At 36.3% G+C, this 22,343-nt stretch overlaps 1 protein-coding gene across 7 annotated transcripts in view; it reads right to left on the reverse strand.

Annotated features, from left to right (window-relative positions):
- CACNA2D1 (calcium voltage-gated channel auxiliary subunit alpha2delta 1) overlaps nt 1-22,343 on the reverse strand; it is a 474,147-nt gene that overhangs the window by 121,590 nt on the left and 330,214 nt on the right. For all 7 annotated transcript variants that reach the window (XM_028118805.2, XM_028118819.2, XM_028118796.2 and 4 more), the window contains exon 7: nt 5,701-5,832. In XM_028118805.2, coding sequence (XP_027974606.2) covers nt 5,701-5,832 — 132 coding nt within the window. The remainder of the gene's footprint in view (nt 1-5,700; nt 5,833-22,343) is intronic.

A 22,343-nucleotide genomic window follows, 5' to 3' on the forward strand; every position in this document is an offset into this window, starting at 1 on the left:
GTGAAGATGTCACTAGACATGGGCTCCCGGCTTCAGCTATGCCATGAAGCTAGCTAGCTCTAGGACTTCTTGTCCCATGATACAAGGACTGTGGACGTCACAAAAGCGAAGCCTGAACACTTCAGTAGATAATGTTAGTGTCTGCGCTGGAAATCATCTTCCATCATCCCAAATTAGTGCTGAAGAAATGGGCTCACAGACGTAACGTGACTGAGCCAAAGCCAGTAATTCTGCTGACGACAGTTTTCACATGCATCAAGAACTCGTCTTCACCCTCAAATTTAACATCCCTTCCGTTATCACACAGCCTATCCACCTTCTAGGCTGGAAATTGAAAGAGGAGGAAGGGAGGGGGTGCAGGAGCCAAAAGAGGAGAAGGGAGAGAAGAAAAAAGGACAGGCAGAATCCTTCTTACAGTTCATTTCCCTACACATCAACCAAATCAGAAAACAGGCAATTTATCGAGGTTCTGTCCAAGGAGGGATGTCAAGAGTTCAAGTCCCCACTGATTACTAGCCAAACTGCTTTTCAGAACCAGCTCTGCAGAGGTGCCTTTATAGGATGTCAGCTCGAGAAATTTCTGTACTTGGAGTCAGTAGTTTCTCCACATCATTTAAATAATCCAATAAATGAATCTAACGAAAGTGGCTAACCATCACTGACTTTCTCCTATATGCAGGCAATTGGCTAAGAACTGTCATTTTCTTCTTTTTACAATTCTACGATCTAAACATTATTGTCTTCCTATTATTTGCTGAAGTCTGTGAGTATTTTCCAAAGGTTGCCACCACATCAAATGACGGAAGTGACATTTATACCCTGGTTATTGGGTAGAATATACTTGCTTAATCCACTCATTCCAAGTAGCCCTGCTCTAAATTGCATCTCAACATGGAACAACATTTCTTAGACTCTATTGTGAGTCAGAAGATCCTAGTTTTTGCAAAAACACTTTATTTTCAGTAATTGTGGCAAATATTTTTTTAAAAAAGATTTTATTTGAGAGACAAAGAGTGCACACAAGCAGAGGGAGAGGGAGAAGCTGACTCCCCGCTGAGCAGGGAACCTGATGCAGGACTCAATCCCACGACCCTGGGATCATGACCTGAACCGAAGGCAGACGCTTAACCGACTGAGCCACCCAGACACCCCTGTGGCAAAAATTTTTTTTTTAAAAGACAGTTGACAGAATTTTTTTAAATATAAAATTTCTACACTTGGATTAATGTATATAATAGATTCTGTTTGATCTCCACGAGAATTCCATGACATAACGTGGAAGCTGATTTTCCTACATTACAAATGTAGAAACTCAGAACATGACAGATATGGTTGACAGATTTAGCTAAAAGAAATAGAGGACACCCAGTTAAATTTGAATTTTGATAAAGATCAGATGTTTTTAGTGTATTTCCCAAATATTGCATACCTGTATTAAAAAATTATTTGTTATTTGTGTGAAATTCAAACTTAACTGAGCAACTTTTATTTTACCTGGAAACCCTATTGAGAAGTGCTCTAACCAAGGTCAGAGGCTAAAATCTTCATCTCTGGACCCCCTCTACCATGTAGTGTTAACTGGTAGATATTATTGCTTAGAAATGTGGAAGGGGTCATAAACAGATGGCTATTTCAGTTTCCTTGTCAACTGACTGAAATCTCAATTATGTTCTTCATTTTCTCACATGAAGAGAAAAGTGAATTTAGAAAAAAATTATTCTAGTTGATATTCACTTTTGTAAAAATGCCTACTGTTTTCTATTTCCAAAGTACTTTACAGTTTATTATCTTATTGATAATAACCTTCAGGGAATAAACTGAAGAGTTGGTGTTCATATTTTTTTTCCAGATTTGATGATCAAGGCTGAGAAAATTTAGAAAATCCAACCAGTTTCTCACAGCTAATAGGGACATCTAAGCCTGAGGTACAAATCTTGTTATATAAAACTCCAATTACGTCAAAGTAACATATATTCTATTTCCATTATAGTAAGATAATTAACAATAGTAAAGGCTATTTTTGACCTTTACTTTAACAGACAATTATTAGGGATGAGCCACTCTACCTTATCCTGGCCTGTAACAAAATGGTAAGATCAGAGAAAAAACGTATGATTTCCTGAGTAAATTTTAAAAATCACTTCATTTAAAAAGCCTTTAAACTTGAAAAAAGGGTTGGATGTTTTAAAAACACGTCAGCATCGACAGATATATGGTGTCTTAGTTCTTAATTATAATATTGTCTTCATGTCTTATGATAGAGACTTGGTTCCATTATATTGTTAACATATATTAAAAAAAATCATTCTAGCCTTTAACCAAATAAATAAGCCAAACACAAAAAGACAAATACTACATGATGCCACTTCCATGAGGAAACTTAAAGAGTAAAGTCATAAAAGTAGAGTAGAATGGTGGTTGCCCAGGGTTGTGGCAAGTGGGAAATGGGGAGGTATTAGTGAGAGGATACAAAGTTTCAGTTATGCAAGAGGAATAAACCCTAGAGATCTTCTGTTTAACATAATACCTATAGTAAAAAATACTGTATTATATACTATAAATATTAAATATTATAAAAATATAAATAAAATATATATTAAATATATACATTAAATAAGTATATGATATTATAAAAATATAAAGATATATTATATACTATAAAGATTAAATACTATATTATATAAAAATACTGCTAACCCTCTTATCACAAAAAATAGAATAATAAATAAGATGGTGGGAAGAAACTTCTAGAGATGATGGATAGGTTTATAGTACTGATTGTAGTGATGGTATCAGGGGTGTATGTATACTTATCTCCAAACTCATCAAGTTGTACCCATCATGTATGGCTTCCATATGCCAAAAGGTAGTCAGAAACAAAAGGAAATGAAAAGAACTTAGGAAGGAATCACCAAAGTTCAATTATGTCAAGTGTATTTCATAGCAGTCAAGACAGCTATGTTAAATGACCTCCTCTAACAGGTAAAGGATTTAAAGCCGTCAGTCGTTTAGTGAACCAACTTGTCTGGCATACCTTTGCTCAAAAACTAACCACTGCGAGAGGCCGAGGGTTGCTTCCATGGCTGATATTAGGGGGGACTCGTAAGGATTCAGCTAAATTAAACATTCAAAAATTTTTTCCAAGATCAAGTGGACAAATATCAACACATTTAAAAATATATGAAGAGGGTTAAGAAAAATAATCAAAGCCATTGTCCTTGATTAGCATTTAAAATGAAATATAGAAGATAATTAGGAAGGCTAAAAGTTAGCTGCTATTTGTAAAAAGAGCCATCTTTAAAAAAATGCTCATAACTCAATTGCTCTTTCCTTCCTCTTCTTGACCCCATGTTCTCTCTCTCTTTTTTTTTTTTTAAAGATTTTATTTATTTGAGAGAGAGAGAATGAGAGATAGAGAGCATGAGAGGGAAGAGGATCAGAGGGAGAAGCAGACTCCCCGCTGAGCAGGGAGCCCGATGCGGGACTCGATCCCGGGACTCCAGGATCATGACCTGAGCCGAAGGCAGCCTCCCAACCAACTGAGCCACCCAGGCGCCCCTCTCTCTCCTTTCTTATGCAATCTTCCCTCTGTTCCCTTTCCTATTTCTCTTAGAATCCTTGTCTCTCTTCTTTTTTCTCAGCATCATCAATTTCCTTTGGTACTGGGCTCTTGGTTTTTCATTATTACACTAATTTTCCTCTCATCTTTTTCCACCTTTCCATCAATTTTTCAGAAATGGAATTTGTAATGAGGCAATACATTTTAAAAGATTTTACAGCTATATAATACTCTAAGTTATTGATAAATGCATTCAAATACCTGTGTATTACTGAATAGGTCATCAGGTGTCTAATTACTATGTTTCAAAATGACACTTAGAAATGTTTTGTAAGACCTGATATAACTTTAAGGTTTATTTTCTTTAAAGATTTTATTTATTTATTTGACAGAAAGAGAGAGAGAGAGCACGAGCAGTGGGGAGGGGCAGAAGGAGAAGCAGACTCCCCACTGAGCAGGGAGCCTCACGTGGGGCTCAGTCCCAGGACCCTGGGATCATGACCTGAGTCGAAGGCAGACGCTTAACTGACTGAGCCATCCAGATGCCCAAGGTTTATTTTATCACGTTTATTATGTTCATGAGTAGTGTTGCTTTTTTTTAATATGATCTTATATACTAAAATTTTCAGTCTCTTGATACATGATATTTAACATATTAGTAAATAAGAATATTTAGAAGGGCTGTATTACACTGAACCATATTTAAGTAGAAAATTCTACTACAACCTATATGGTAATATTACATAGATACTAACATTATTTTATTAACTCATGATTTTTTTCAACAATGAAAAATGAAGTAGGCCTTGACTAGCCCACTGGGTTTCTACAAAAGAACTGTCACTAATCTTACCATCTGGCATTTGCATCCATGCAGAATGTCTACCTAATCTTAGTGCTATTCAGTCTGATGATGCCTACGTACTTTTTTTATTATTGCCATACAAAGCTAGATATTAGCTAATGTCTATTTCACCCCATTTTCACTGGTGTGACTTTTTATTGTGAATAATTCTATTTGTTAAAGATATTTAGAAAACTTAAGTCTCAAGAAGAACTGTTCTGTATATTACAATTGTTTAAAGTCAAATTACCTAACATGTATCCCATAACACTCAAGCAAAAGCATTTGTGCTTGCCAGCCCATTCTAAAAGGTGAATTTAAAAATATCAGCAGACATTTCACTTAAAGTCTTTTCAACAGGTTCTCGGGATCTATACGAGTCATAAACTTTTCTTTTTTGTTATTGATTTATTTCTCCTTACCCTCCTTTATAGAATAAAGGATTTACAAAAGGGTTTATTCATTTTAATGTGTAAAATATATTGATCTTCACTGAATATGTACCATCACTAATATACCCTCAAAATTAATCCAACCTGACACTTACAGAAGCTCTATTTTCTCTGAAATTTCATTTCATTTCCCGTCATACTCATTTTAACAAATCCCCACTCACTGATTAAAGCAAAGCATCAAAACTTTTCATATAAAAAACACAAACTTGAAATCTGGAGAAATATTTTAATTAGCTTCTAAAAATTCTATTCCATTCTCCAATGTGATTCAACATGTTGTCCATCTGAGCAGATGGACCCTCACCTCAGAACTGTTTTAGGATTCATGATTCATGATAACCTCCTGTCCGAGGTACACAGACACCTGCTCGTGGCATCACTGTAGCCTGGCCTGATTCCAGGAGCCAACAGCTCCCACTGCTCCTGAGGTCTCGAGGGTTAAAGTGATTTGTGTAGATGCAGAGCCATGTAAGGAAAGCGTTCTAAAACGCTTTCCTTCTAAAAGTAGTGTGCTATCTTTTTCTCACAAGATGGGAGAAGCTAACGGATATTAGCTTGGTATTAAGAAATATCAAGAGGGCGCCTGGGTGGCTCAGTTGGTTAAGCGACTGCCTTCGGCTCAGGTCATGATCCTGGAGTCCCGAGATCGAGTCCCGCATCGGGGTCCCTGCTCGGCGGGGAGTCTGCTTCTCCCTCTGACCCTCTTCCCTCTCGTGCTTTCTATCTGTCATTCTCTCTCTCTCAAATAAATAAAATCTTAAAAAAAAAAAAAGAAATATCAAGAAAATTAAGTCTGGTACTTACCATTTTATTTGATACCTACTAAGTCACTGAGCACTTACCTGGATAATATCGGGCAAGGCCTGTGGCACTGCCAAACACCTGCCACAACAATGAAGGATCTTCCTCTCGATTTTTTTTGAAAACTTCGTCTAAGGCACTTGTCCAGTTGAGTTCATTTAACACAATTGTTGCTGATAAAAAAAAAAGAAAAATTCAAATTTATAATTACTTATTGAATCAGTCTTCATTTATTTGCAAAATTATGTTAAACCTTTCCATCACTTTAGCTCTAAAAGTACTCTAATCCAGTGGTTTGTCAACAAGTTTAGACATGGAATTATTTTTCCAAACAAATGATTATATGATGGAAGCCATACTGACATTCTGGGCTGGGTAATTCTTTGTTGTTGGAGCTATTCTGTGTTTTGTAGAATGTTTAGCGGCATTTATGGCCTCTACCCATTAGATGACAGTACCACACACCCCACCCCCACGCTGTGATAAGCAACATGTTTCTGACATTGTCAGAATACAAATAAAACTGCTCCCTGTTGAGAACCACTGTGATACGTAAAACAGGCCATAGCAGCTCTCATGGTTGAGAAGGGGCGGGGGGGGGGGGCATACTTCCCCTTGAAGCAGCTCCAAAGAAACCTACAGAACACCTGAGGACACAGTTTAATGGCCACACTTCCCTCACTACTGATGAATCTCTGTAACACACTAACATAATTTGGTCCCTACTGGAATTGGAAAAAAAAAAAAAAGATGTTTGTCATCTAACATCATCTATTAACTGTTTACACAACAACAACAAATTTATACATCTTGACAAAGAGAAAATTCATTCAGAGGCTTGACAATACCAGTGTTAGAAATCAGAAGTAGCTGATGCTTTACTATTACCTTTGCAAGCAATAGTTCTTTTTCTCTGGTTAGTTCAATTAAATATTAGAGAATGATGTTAATAAGGCCAGGCCATCGATTTTGATTCTTACTTATAACTACTGATTGAACTTGGATAGATAGGTATTAAAAACACATGCCATCCATTAGAATTAAAGAGAAGCAATCACAATGTGGGATTTAGCATATAATTTATAATTATGGGCCTCCATGATCAGAGCACCTTATTTTTAATGCAGTAAACATTTACTTAGCTTAGAATATTATTTTCCCTTTACACAAAAAGATGACATACATCATCTCACAGCTTTTTGTCCCCCTTTATATGGAAAATATGTACCGTGCCCCCAGCAGATCAGGAGATTGGACCACTGTGCACTTGAGAATCTATGGTCAAGCCTAAGCAGTGGAAATGAGTGTGGGATAAGGACCGGAGATACTTCTTAATTTCTATTCTTTTCTGTGACCACAGCAAATCAAGAAAGCAAATGCAGTCACGGTTAAATTGAGCCCAATATTTTGTAAAGGAAAAAGAAGAGTTTCTAACAAGAAAGATGCGCGGCATATGTGTTTATAAAGTTTTATCATGTACAAAAAAAATGAAAACAAGGGTATTGTGAAATTGTCCTGGGATCGGCATCCTAATGCATTTCTCATTACTGAGAACTAATAAGATTTCCATCTTTATGGATGTGATTACTTGCAGAAAGATCAGTTGTGTGTGTGAATATTCATGAGCTGGGTCAGAACCATGATGTGCCTGAGATACTAGTGAATTTATATTCAAAAGCATGATCCAATGAACATTAAGTGGCCCGTTATATAAAAATTTATATTCACATAGATAACCTGAACTAATACTATTCATGAATATTTATAGTTATATACAAAACATCACAGAAAAGGAGGAACGTTGTACTTTTCTTTAAACATTCATGAATTTTACAGTAATATTCTACTGAACAAATAATCATGTTTATTTATGATTCAGATACACTTCATTAATTGCCAATCTACTCTAGCTATCTCTTCAGTTTCCTTCACTCTTTAATTCACATTAAGCAACAACTGATATCTAATTATTTTTAATAAAGTTTTGTTTGTTTTCAAGGCTAATTCTTTTCTTAGTTTTATTTGATAACAACTACTAAGTATCAGGCTTTGATATGGTGATTGTTAATTATACTTTTAGGTACTTGGGGGACAAGTCAAGCTCTGAAATAGTCTTATTACGGTGATGGGTCTTAAAGTTTGCAGTTTATATATCTGAAAATTCCTTTTCAGGTAAGACGTTACTGAAGTAGGTATCAAAATGTTTTTCTCAAAACTTGTTCATCTGCAAATGAGCCAAGGACATAAAGAATCTGTAATAATAGGCACTTGAACTGATTTTAAGTTTCGTTCAAATGTAAGAAATGGTACCGTATACCTATCACATGTGCAAGGCTTAATTCCAGATTAAGGATACAGATGCTTCCAATTGCCCTCGTATATTTATCAAGATTTTTTTAGTGCCATCATTATTCTATTAGTCATTATCTTTACTTGAATGTCCGAAGCAAGAAATCAAAATCAAAGAATCTGCCGTGGAAGGGCAAAGTTAGCTCCAGTCTTTAATCAGAGAACTTTAGAGAGACATTCATTCAATTATAGTGTTCCAATTCCTTAAAACACCAAAACTACAAAGTAAAATAAATTGCTGCATTAGGAATTCGTTTTTTTCTCAAACTATACTGAACAAGTTAAAAGTGCATTAAATATGTAAAGCATCAAAGCCAACCAAAAAGTATGAATGCCATTTTTGATCCTTCTTGGCTATTTGGCTGTATTTTTCTGATCCATGCTATCTATTACATTTGACTAATACACATATCTTATTTTGGTTTCTTAAATTAGGTTCCTAAAATGAACAGACTTTTATCTGCTTAACCTTATAAAATGAAATAGCTTCTCCAGAATCACTAAGGTGTCTCATATCTCTCCATTTCTATGCCATTAGCCTAACTCAGGCTAAACAATACTGAAATAACTGGGTAATCTGCAGATGACAGAAGAATGAAACTAATGCGGAATACCCGCTGTGTTAAAAAGAAGTTTACGTTATTTCCTGAACCTATTATCTTCCCCTGCTACTTCCATTATAATTACCTGCATATTTTTTTTTCTTTCACTCTCTCCTACTTAAATTCATAAGTAGACATTATTTAGGAAGATGTTTTTAAGTAATTCTTCTGGCTACAACTCTGTAGAAAAACTGGTGCATTAGAGAAGTTAAAAGTTACTATTAGGTTTTGTTGTTGTTGTTTCATGTTACCAAGTGTTTATGTGGTTACGCTGGTGCCTATCTGTCCTCAACCAATATTTTTAGTCTCGTCTACTTCCCTAAGACCATAGTACTTAAAAGATATAAAACATAATCTTTCTATGATAAAAAATAAAACGAGCCCAAGTACCTCAGAAAATCATTTTCAATAAATATTACTGTTTAATAGGGATATGAAAACATATTCTTCATTCTTATACAGACTCGACTCTTAAGAAGTCAATGTGGCATCCCGACTCACTAAAACTCAACAGACTTTGTTTCCCTTTGTCATTGTATATTACAAAGACTTTTCAAAGCAATTACTTTTCCGTAAGTCACAGTCTTTACTTGGATGTCTACAGAAAATCAAAATGCAAAGAATTTTATTTAACTGAATGATATAAATTGGTAGCCAGAAAATATTTTACATAGGAATTTCAGAATAAATTATTTAAAAAAAATCTTGGAATATTTCTTGGTCTCAAACAGAACTTCATCCTTTTATTTAGACAGATATACTTAAGAACACAGATAATAGCTCTACTTTTCTATAGTTGTTTAGCAATACTTAAAATTATATCGTAGTTCATATTTTCAATTACACATTGTGTATGTATTGCTTTATTTAACATATGCTATATTCACTCACTGCTCCCCCCAAACTAGGAATGTTTTCATTCACACAAACTTTGAATTTCTCACTTGAACAGATCTTAGAAGTACACGAGTGGCCTATATTTTTCTTTCCACTGTGGAAGACTAACTGGTCAACAGTGACCTAGCCTTGAACCTAGTGCCATTTACTAATGAACTTAACTAAGTGTCTTATGACTGTGTGAAGAGTAAAGGTAGGGCTCATTTTATGCCCACCTCTAAGAAATGGAGATTTTTATCTTTGTTAGGATGTTTTATTTTGCAAAAAAAAAAAAAAATAAGTCTTTTATAAATGTGCAAGGCTAAGCCTGTTAGAAGCTGTGAATGCTAGAAAAGTCAGCCTTGACTTGGGGGCTTCTATTGTGAATGATATGAGAGGATTTCACCGATAATTGATTCAGAACGCCCAGCATACATCTCTGTTCCTCCTATACTTAGTTTTCAAAAACATGGCCTTGGTGCTCAGCAATTCTCTTTCAGAATATTCTATTGTTCAATCTGGCTTCTCAAGGGAACAAAGAAAAATCTAATTTGTAACAGCACAAAAGAAGTACCTTACATTTCCTGCTAATCCTTCTAAGATACATGACTTAAATCTACATCTTATTTATGACATGGATTACAGAATCATTGACAAGTTCTGAATCCCATTTTTCTCTACAAATTTCAACCCACAAAGTGTCACACTATTGCTCCCTTTTAAATCTGAATATATTTTCTTGACTTAGTCAAGTTTCAGGGCCTCACCACGCTTTAATAGCACCATATAACTATTTGAAAAGCCTTAAGACTATTTATAATGCCCATAAATGCCAACTACATCTTTCAAATGAAACAGAAGCTAGCAAAATAAAAAACATAGTAGGATTTTTTTCAAAATATAACTTTGATTAAGTCTACATCAAAAATGTATTTTCTAAAACACAAGATAGTTTTGACAAGTCTTTGATAATACCTGTAGATCTTAAAGCTATGAAACAAAATAGATACTAAAATTACTTTTGTTTAACAATGCCAAATATGTTACAGTTAAATAAATAAAACAAGAGAAGTGGCCAAAATGTTTAATATACTATTCCCATTTAACTAATAGTACTGCTCTATTACAGCCTTGCATTTAGGTAACATTGGTATGAGTTATTTAAACTATTCCCACTGATAAAGTCAGTGATATGTAATTAAGCACATACTGTGGCAGCAAGTGTGTTAACCCCTTTCTATACATTATGCCATTTAACTTTTAGAGCGGCACTTTGAGATAGTAATATTATCTCCTTTTTTTTTTTCTTAAAGATTTTATTTTATTTATTTGACAGACAGAGACACAGCAAGAGAGGGAACACAAGCGGGGGAGTGGGAGAGGGAGAAGCAGGCTTCCCGCTGAGCAGGGAGCCCGATGCGGGGCTCGATCCCAGGACCCTGGGATCATGACCTGAGCCGAAGGCAGACTAAGCTTAACGACTGAGCCACCCAGGCGCCCCTTATCTCCTTTTTTCTATGACAAAAATAAAACCTACGAAAGGTATTCAATTTGATAAAAAAACACAGCTAGACCTGTAGAGATAGCACTCGATTGTGTCAGCTTCTAAAATTTGTACTGTTTTTGAGCAACTGATTTCTAAGCTTTCATTATATGTGTGCTCTAAAATTTTAAATGTTAAAAAAAAAATACCTTTGTAGCACAGTGTTTTTCAATTGAGAGCACTATTCCTCCCCGAGGAATAGTCAGGAATGCTTAGAGACATTTTGATTGTCAAGATGCATGAGAGGCTACTAGTATCTAGTGGCGAGAGACCAGGGATGCTGTGAGCATCCTATTTACAATGCACAGGATGACCCCCACAACAAAGAACTACCCAGCCCAAAACATAAACAATGCCAAGTTTGGAAATCTTGCTCAAGTACCACTATAATTAGACACAGGACATTCAATGCACTTTTTAAAAAGCAATAGTCTCAACGAACAGTGTCAACAAAAAGCCAAAACAAAATTTCTTCAAAGTGAAAGTTAATATAATTTAATAAGAGTACTTCATAACAGCAAATTAATACTTTGGGCCACATTTTCATATCCTTTGGATTGGACAAATTTTCATTTTCGCCTCAGAAATTCTAATACAGTCTTCTCACACCTGAGGAAGTAAGGATTTCAAAGGTACTTTTTAATGCCATTAAATATCACCTTTTCCCATGCCCCGTTTTTGGACATTCACAGAATACTACAGTTCTGCTTTATTTTTCTTTTAATGAGTCAATGCTTACTAACTAAACTGATTTTATCTTTATAGCAAATGTTCATTTTATCCTATAGTACATAAGGTAGTTATTAAAAGTTATATTTAACAGCTGAGCTGAACCAGATGTCACTAATTTTATTCATCAACTTCATCTCTAAAAAGAAAAATGTTAATAACAAGAAACCCACTGATCCAATTAAGTATACACACAAAAAGAATCCACTTTAAGGACTAGACAGTATGCATAAATATTACAATGAACGAATCTTTTCAGTGGATTTGGCTAATGGAATCTCATCTAATCCCAGTGTAAATGAAAGATTAATAAGGTATAGGGAGATTGGAAGACCAAATCTCATCTCTCTAATCACGTATCAGGCACCAGCATCTACCTCCCACTGCGGAAGGCCGAACAGAAGGCTCCAAAGGCACACGTGGACCCTGATGAGGAGATAAGCCTTGTTCCTACGGTGAATTTGGTACAAATATTAAAAGGCCCTTGCCCTTGTCAGTTCTCTAACACCCGTATTACTGAGATTTCTGGCCTTACTCCCTCTCTCTTTAGTTTCCCATAGACTGAGCACCTGGCTAATGTCCAGAACCCAGCTGTTCTGCTTTAATGAAATCTGCAAATTGTGGCATGCATAGAAGGAGCTCAGAAGAAATCCACTCTGTCATTACAGAAAATAAGAATAATGCAAGGGAAACGGAAGACATTAGGATCTAATGTCATGTTTATTAATTGAGGGATTTTAATGTCACTTTCAATAAAATGGTAATTACTTGTAAGATTTTTCTTGGAGGCATATAGGGATTCTGCTTCAGAAATCTTTTAAGTATAGGAAACAAGGAAAAAATCTTTGTTTTATCCTTCAGGCATTCTAAGTTTTTCCGTTTCTAGTATCATCAAGACTAAATAAATGATTAGTAATTTGGTAACAAGAGCCTTTATCACTGGTACAACAGGCTACTTTAATCATTTAGCCCCTTATGCTTCTGTTTTCATCTGGAAAAAAAAATACAAATACAGTAGGGATCCTAGATGATCTGCAGGCTTAGTGTGAATGTCCAACAAGTTCATGAATAAAAGGGAATCCGTGAACAATGGCTATGATTACAATTCTTTCCTCAGCTGTTTAAAAACCTGTATGGTACATATCTCCTTTAGCTGTTTGTCACAGATGAAAGCATCCTTCCATTGCTCAGCATATTATTTTAGTCTTGTCAGTTATTTTACTTGAACAGTAACATTCCTTTTATATACAGCAATGAGACTGTAATTCTATTCATTTTGTAATGAAGCCACTTCCCTTCCATCTGCTTTATTTAGAAGTTCTCACATGATGAGGTATTCTTCATTGGAATGTGATTGAAATATTACCATCTTAAATGTAAAAACATTAATTTGTAAATACAAACCAGCAACTTTAGAGTAATTGCCTGAAGAAGATCCAATTGCTCCCACTGACACTATTTCAGTCATTTTTATCATAAATTTGACTATTTGTAATTAAAATTGTTAAAAAAACTTAAATATCTATTTCTACATATTAGCTTTATATTTCAGTAAACACAGAGCCTGCTAAATTTTAAAGAAATGAAAATACTTAAAAATGCCCTAAATATCTTTTATTTAAACTTATAAAAGTGAAATAAAATGTGGGCATGTCCCCAAAAAAATAAACTCTGAGACCATTCAAAATGGAGTTGAGAGCCATATGAGAATATTCAATTAAGACCAAATTTTAAAAACCTCAAATTGAGGATTTTTTTTTTAACACATATAATATTTTTCTGGTGGGATGCTCTCCTCTGAATACTTAACATTTATGAATTTAGTATGCGAACGCATGTAGCGTAAGCAAAGACTACTCTCACTAACTGCCTTCCCACTCATAGACTCCAGGTCTCGATGCCAGAAGGAACTATCTGACCTCGGGAAAATGAACCTCTCTCAAACCTCATCTTCCTCACCTGCTCAATGGGACTAATAAGAGTGTCTGCCTCAGAGCCATGTTGAAGATTACATCAACTTAGAACACTGTCACTTAGTAACTGCACAATAAATATCGCCAGTCCTTATCATTATTTCTTATTTACTTAATATCCCACATACAAATGATTTTTTAAAAATATCTTGATGGGGGCGCCAGGTGGCTCAGTCTTGATCTCAGCTCAGGTCATGATCTCAGGGTCCTGAGAGCCAGCCCCACATTGGGCTCTCTTTCAGCATGGACTCTGCTTGAGATTCTCTCTCCCTCTCTCTTTGCCCCTCCCCCCACTTGTACTCTCCTTTCTCGCTCTCAAATCTTAAAAAAAAAAAAATACAGAAATAAAAATATCTTGATGGAACAATTCTCATCGAGCTAGGATGAGGAATTAAAACCTTGTATTCTCTCCTCGCCTCAAAGAACTCTCACTTTGGCCCCAAATTAACGGCCAACAACACTACTTCATTTTACATTACATGAAGAAAACAGTCTGCAAACTCTTCCAAAACTATTGACATAAGAGAATGCAAACTGAAAGAAAAAAAAAAAAACCTCATGATATCATTTAATGTACCATGTAGTTTAATTTGGGTGAGGAGATAATTTGTACAATGGGATACTTCCAGGGCTCCTGAAATCAAACCACATTGGTGAAAGCAGCCCTGAATATAGCAGAGACACACTAAAATTCTGGTAGAAGAAATCATATAAGGTCTAACATATGTACCAGAAGCAACACATGCACATGTGTACGTGGAGTTATGCACACACAGTTCTGGTAAAGCTGAGAGGAAACTCAGGCTGAGAATTACAGACCAAATTAGACCTGGGAAATCCCTTGCCTTTGCTCAGAGACTGCTTAACTGCATAGGCAATTCAGTGTCTACGTGTAAAATGGGGCTGCTGAATTCACTAAGAAGGACCAAGAAGTACTGGAGCTGACACGATATGGCTGAAGAACAAGAATAACAAGGCTCCCGGGGAACAGGGTGATGCCGTCAATGAGGCACAGGCTGCCCAGTACTTAGGGGTTTGTGCCAACCAGTTTTAGAACAAAGAGTTGCCTGGTGATTTTAGGATGGAAAGAGCAGATGCACTGAAACACAGTATGTGGTAGCTGACTAGAATCAAGAAGAGCGATCACTTGGTTGAAACACCACGCACTGCTTCACAGTGAAAACAAAACAAATCTAAGATATTGAAGTAGATTGTTACAGACTTGTGAGTCAAATCTAACATCATTTCTAAGACGTGAGGTTAACATCCTTTTATCTCCAGTTGCACGTGAATAGAGAATTGTCCCTATGCATCCAGCACACATTCCCACAGAACCCTTAGGACATACTTTGGTATTTATACAAATAGACATCTACAAAAATACATCAACTGTCAGCTTTCAGGATGCTTACAACACACTGGGGATGATTTGTTCAGATTTTAACATACATGTTACAGTTATTGCCACATGAAATTTGTATTTATCAGTCCTGGCTACTGTGTTGTTCAGCAAATAATTTAATACTAAAGAAATAATTATTTTTCCATCTTAATAAATGTGTTCAATAATATAATAAATCATAGCTAAATATCCCACAAAAGCTTAAATGCATCAAACTGGGGAAGAAGCTCAAGCTATTTGGATACAGTTTTAAAATACAAATGATTTAACACTTGCTCAAAACAAGTAATCTGAACAAACTATTAGAAATGGCTTAAAGGGTTTTGATCTGTTCAATAGAAGATGGTAAAGAACCAGGTCACGTTGGTGCTACCTCCTATGTACTGATCTTCTCTTACTCTAGGGCCACAATCACTTAGGTCTTTAGCAATAACCTTCAAACAGTCTCCCTGCTTCCAATCTCGCCTTTCACCCCTTCTTCCCACTGTTCCACAGTGTTCTACTCTGCAAATGCCCTCCCTAATTTTAAGTCTTCAGTTATTCTCCATAAAATGTGGTCTTACTTGGTTGTCTTCCCAATCTCCCGGTTGGGTCTTTCATTGCTTTCCCGTTGGCCATAAACCCAAGCTATACTGAGATTTGTGCCCTTCTCCAAGCAAACAGTGCTGCTGCCTGCCTCCATGGCACTGCACATACTGTCTTCTCTCTTTGGACTTGGTCTACCACGCCCATTCGTCAACCTCCTCCCTACTTTCTTAGCACAGCCAGCATCAGCTTCTCTGCAGGGTCTTCTGTGATTTTTCCCACCCCACCTGCCCCCCTCCTCATTTAGCAGACTATAAACCTCCCCACTCTCCTACAGCTTTTTCTGTTGCCCTCTATCACATGCTTCCCACATTTCACTATCCTTGTTTATTTGCACGCTTCCAATTATATATTGTCCATTACTAGGGTAGATACTATGTTATTTATTTTTCCTCCAATGCCTAGAATATAGTGGAAGAGGTAACGGGATGGGGCCATTCTGTGTTTAATTTACAGTTAACCAACACGGGGCAAACTACACATATGTATAGGGCTCTACTAGTTTTTCAGGTAGAAGATGGAGAGAACAGTACCTAGGATATCTAGGGTTGTTAGGAAAATGAAAATTATGCTATATTTAATGCATAGTAGGCATCCAAGGAATAGTAATGACTAACATGGTTAAGTACTAAAAAACAGTGATAAGTAAATGAAAGACTGAATATATTAATTGTATTCTCATGTGTTAGGTCACCTTTTCAAAGAGGTAATTCTCAGTGAAGGGTAAAACATTTTTAGTTTAACCTTCATTAGGCTACATTCTAAGCAAGTACAAATGATCCAATAATTCCTTCTCGTCCCTTTGATCCAACATGATAGGTAAGTGCTATAATCATCTGAACTGGAGAAGTTGAATCATTCTGGTTGTCTTTTTGGCTTCATTTAAAGTTCTGAAAGAGATCAACCCCTTTTAACACACGTTTTGAAGAAGCTGGTATACACACTGTAGCCCAGTTTCTAGGAAGCCCTTTAAGTCAACAAAAATATCTGAGAAGCTTCCTATTAAGTATCTCCCAATTTGTGTGCTTCATTTCCTACTCACCTAATTTCTATCATGTACTCATTTAACAAACGTTTATTGAGTTCCTCTTCTGTGTCAGGTACTTATCTAAGCCCTTGAGCAGGAGTTGGCAAATATTTTTCTTGAAGGACCAGACAGGAAATATTTTTAGATCTATGACCCACATGGTCTCTGTCACAACGACTCACACTGAAACTGTAGGAAAAAAAGCTGCCAGAAGCAACACGTTAACAAATCCATTAACAAATGGATTTGACTGTGTCCCAATAACACTCTATTTACACGGCTAAAATTTTTAAAAAAGACAAAAAAGGGTTGGTGAAGATGTGGAGAAAAAGGAACCACTGTACACTGTTGATAGGAACGTAAACTGTATAGCCAATATAGGAAACAGTATGGAGATGCCTCAAAAAACTATAAAAAGAAATATTCTACAATCCAGTAATTCCACTTTCGGATATTTACCTAAAAAAATAGTAACACTAATTCAAAAAGATATATGCACTCCTATATTTATTGCAGCATTATTTACAATAGCCAAGATATGGAAGGAACTGAAGTGTCCATCAATAGAGAAATGGATAAGGAAGATGTGGTATACACATATGTGTGTGTGTGTGTGTGTGTGTGTGTGTGTGTGTGTATAAAATACTCCATAATGGAGTATTATGCAGCCATAAAAAAGGATGCACTCTTGCTATTCGAGACAACATGGATGGACCTAGGGGATATTATGCTAAATAAGTCAGACTGAGAAAGACAAATACCAGATGATTTCACTCATAAATGGTATCTAAATATAAAACAAATGAATAAACAAAAAGCAGACTCAAACTTACATATCCAGAGAACAACCTGATGGTTGCCAGAGGGGCAGGGGGACTGGGAAAAACAGATGAAGGGGAGTGGAAGATATAGACCTACAGTTATGGAATAAGACACAGGAACTTAAAAAAATCCAAAAATTACAAAGCATAATGAATACAGTCAATTATATAATAGTGTAGTGATGTATGGGGACAGATGGTAGCTACAATTGTGGTGAACATAACGTATAAACTTGTCAAATCACTGTGTTGCACACCTGAAACTATGTAACACTGTGTGTCAACTATACTCAAAAGTAGATATATAAATAACATTTTAATTGCAAAAATAAGTGGTAGGTCTGTGGGCCAGAATTAGCAGGCTCTTTCTTCAATGACTTGACAGTCATTCCAACAGTCAAGCCTTGTAACATCCTAGAAGTCACACACAATAAACACCTGAATAAATAATAACCTATTAGAGTTGTTTATTCCTGTTTAAATAATTGAAACTGGGGGTGTCACAGAGATTGACTAGGTAGCTATGTTAGACTGGACTTTCAGGAATATTCTCTCTGAAGTTTTTTTTTTTCTTTAAAGATTTATTTATTTGAGAGAGAGAGACAGCGAGAGAGGGAACACAAGCAGGGGGAGTGGGAGAGGGAGAAGCAGGCTTCCCGCCGAGCAGGGAGCCCGATGCGGGGCTCGATCCCAGAACCCTGGGATCATGACCTGAGCCAAAGGCCGACGCTTAACAACTGAGCCACCCAGGTGCCCCTCTCTGAAGAAATACTTTAAGCTGAGACGTGAAAGACAAACTACTCACCATGGAAAGACTGATATAAAGCATTCTATGAAGATAATAGATACATACTAATGATGCTGACGAATAGGAAATTCAAAGAGAGCAACAGAATGGCTTTACAATCTAGAACGGTATTTCAAGGATAAAAACTCACAGTTTTCCTGCAATGCCAAAATATCTTAACAGATACATGAGGCACAAAAGAACGTAGATTAAAAATGGTTTGGGCACTTTTACTACAATAAATGAAATCCTAGAGAGGTGAAGGTCTAATTCCAGCACTATATTCAATCATTCAAAAAACATTTGTTAATAAGCCTTGTCCAGGCTCTTGCAATTAAAATCAAGTAAGTTGTGAAAATTCTTCTCAAGTTGCTCTAAATCTAATAGAGAAGACAGAGGTAAATCAAAGCAGCTTACATCAAATTTTGCTTTTGTCTCCCAGACTCGAGTAACAGTAAACCTGCCTTGGAAGCTACAGAAATGTTTTTTGAGAGTCAGAGGAAGCTGTAGTGGTCACTCCCGAGTTCCTGGAGGAAGTGGCAAACACAGTTTTAAAGAGTGGAGACGTGGTAGGAGGGCTAGGTGGTTGATTCAGTGATCACCCCGTGAAGGGCACAGGGTTTTTTATTTGCTTGTTTTGTTTTTAAAGAAGTATTCCAAGAGCTGGATGTTATTCAAAATGGTTGGAAGGGGGGTGTGGGACAACCACACAGATTAGACACACACAGTTATGATGATCCAGAAGTACTAAAAACAAAATACATTTATTCTGAGAATTATAGAGACATATAAGCTGAGGTACAAAATAAACGTATTTGCACTTGAGACTTCCCTCAGAAGCCAGTATGATGTAAGACTGAATGTAGTTTAGAAGCAAGACAGATGTGAATGGGGAAGACAAGAGAGATCAGTACGGTCAGGTCAGTGTGGAATAATAATGGTCTGAACTTAAAAAAAAAAAAAAAAAAAAAAAACAGTGGTACACATGGGGAATGCAAAGAGATTCAAAAGGTGAAGAGGAGAGGGGTGTCAGGCTGGCTCTGTTGGTTGAGCATCTGACTCTTGATTTTGGCTCAGATCATGATCTCGGGAGTGGTGAGATCAAGCCCGGCGTCAGGCTTCACACTCAATGGGGACTTTGCTTGAGATTTTCTTCCTCTCCCTCTGCCCCTCTCCACCTCTCGCTCGCTCTCTAAAATAAATAATTCTTTAAAAAAAAAAAAAAAAAGGAAGAGGAGAAATAATCTGCAGATTGTAGTGACAGACAATAGGAAAAAGGGAAAAAAAGAGAACTCGTTTTCTGGCTTGGGAACAAATTGCACTATTAACAAAGATATGAACATTGGAGCAGGGGGATATTTGGGACAACAGTGATGAAGTCAATTTTAAGCATAATGGGGGGGGCGGTGCCTGTGAGATATCCATTAAAAGGGTTATTCAAGAGGCAATTAGAGAATCGAATCTGTAGCTTAGTTATGAAAGCTACATGCAAGAATCAGGTTGAAGAGTCACTGTTTGAGTAACACTTCAAAGTACTGGTTTGAATGAAGTTAGTTATTGACACCAATAAGCTCTACAGATGCTGAAGTACTAAAGAAGCTTTACTTATCAAAGAAATATTGCCAAAAGGAAACAATGTGGACCTCCCATAAACAAGAACATCTTTCCCCATAAAAAGTAATCAGTGGGCAGAATGCTTTACGTCTAAAGTTTCCATTTTTTTTTTAAGATTTTATTTATTTATTTGTCAGAGAGAGAGCGCGCACGAGAGAGAGAGAGCACAAGCAGGGGCGCGGCAGGCAGAAAGAGAAGGAGAAGCAGACTCCCCTGCTGAGCAGGATCCCACAACCCTGGGATCATGACCTGAGCTGAAGGCAGACACTTAACTGAGTGAGCCACCCAGGTGCCCCTAAAGTTTTCCTTTAATGAAAACCAAAAATGTGCCTTTCGAATCTGATTTTCACATCTGCATTAAAATAAATGCACTAAATACAAATCACATGTATCTATGCATGCCTCACAGTCCATCCAGGGAGGAAATAAAGATACTGAAACCAATAAAACTCACCATCTTGTAATGCATTTTTTTTATTTTGCTTTTTAAAAGTTATTGACTTAAATCAAGTGCCCAGCGATACAACGCTTGCACCTCTTGTATGTAGAACACTTTAACTAATGCTCGCTGCATACTCAGAGAAGCAGCAATTCCCTTCCGCCTCCCTCAGAATGATGAGGTCATCAATCGTGCCTTTACACTTACAGGGCCTCAGGAGACTGAGGCTTGATGATTACATGGGCTTGTAAGACCATAAAGTTCTACCACAGTAGTCGTAGATGTATTATAACGACACTTCAGATTGCCGAACGTGCTTGCCATCGACGTGTGGCTCTCTGCTCCAATTCACTTACAACCTTTGACTTTCAGAAATGATTTAAATCAGCATCAGCTCTGAATGAACAAATGTCCACCACCCTGATTCATCAGAAGGCAAGAGTGAGAAGATTTGATTATGGAGAAACCTACCACATTTTTATTCCGAAAAAGAAAATTTCAATCAACTTTTCAGGAAAATGGAGCATCAGGAGGTAACAAACAGATCAAGACTTTTTAAGTCTTATGTTTCATAAAACAAAATTAGGCAATTGTTAGGGATAAACTCTATTTAATCTTAAACACGCAGTTAACATTCTGATACAAACATCGATGGCTTACTGAAATGGATTTTGCCAATCTTCCCAGAATCTATTTTCTTTGATATTAATCTTATTCATGTTTTTAAAAGAAGCCTGTACTTTCTTGTCACTTTGTGTTCCATATCAAACTGATAGAAGCCAGGATCTTTTCTATTTGTCAGTTTCTCTGGCCTTCCAAATCACTCTGAAGTAAAGCCTTTTCATTTCTTTGATTCAACTGAAATTCTCTTATATTTATTCTACTCAAGTATCAATCTCCCATTTTTTTGCCCTTTTACCTGCTATTCCTAAATATGACGTTGCCAACATATTGTGTTTAAAACCAAAAGCCTGTGCATAAAAACATACACATAGATCAATGGAACAGAAGAAGAGAGAGCCCAGAAATAAACTCAAGCATATATGATCAATTAATTTATGATAGAGGAGGCGAGATCATGCAGCAGGGAAGGATAGTCTCTTCAGTAAAACTTTTGGAAATATTGGACAACTACATGCAAAAAGAATGTAACTGAATCAGCATATTATACCATATGCAAATATTAACTCAAAATAGGGATTAAAGACTTGGATGTAAAATCTGAATTTATAAAATTCTTAAAAGAAAACATAGGCAGTGAACTCCTTGATGTCAATCCTGGCAATAATTTTTTCAATCTGACTCCAAAGGCAAGAGCAACAAGAGCAAAAACACACTGGACTACCTCAAACGAGAAAGCTTCTGAACAGCGGAGAAAATCATCAACAAAATGAAAAGGCAAGTGACTGAACTCAAGAACCTATTTGAATATTGTGTATCTGGAAAGGTAATATACAAAATACTTAAAGAACTCACACTACTCAATGAAAACAAAAAGAACAATCCAATTAAAACAGAAACTAAACAGACATTTTTCCAAAGACGACGTGCAGATGGCCAACAGACACATGAAAAGATGCTCAACATCACTCATCATCAGGGAAATGCAAATCAAAACCACAATGAGATATCACCTCACACCAGTCAGAATGGCAGGTATCAAAAAGACAAGAAGTGTTAGTTAGGATGTGGGGGAAAGGGAACACTCGGTATGCTACTGATGGGAATGTAAATTGATGCAGCCACTATGGAAAATGATATGGAGGTTCATCAAAAAACTTAAAAATAGAAAAAGAAATTAAAAATAGAATTACCTCATGATCAATAGCAATTCTACTTCTGGGTATTTATCCAAACAAAACAAAACAAACAAAACCAAGCAAACCAATCAAACAAAAAACAAAACATGAACTGGAAAAGATCTTTGCACACCTGTT

This window comes from Eumetopias jubatus, unplaced genomic scaffold, assembly GCF_037043125.1.
Source record: "Eumetopias jubatus isolate StellerSeaLion01/CBP00866 unplaced genomic scaffold, mEumJub1_p1.0 scaffold_14, whole genome shotgun sequence".
Classification (NCBI taxonomy): domain Eukaryota; kingdom Metazoa; phylum Chordata; class Mammalia; order Carnivora; family Otariidae; genus Eumetopias; species Eumetopias jubatus.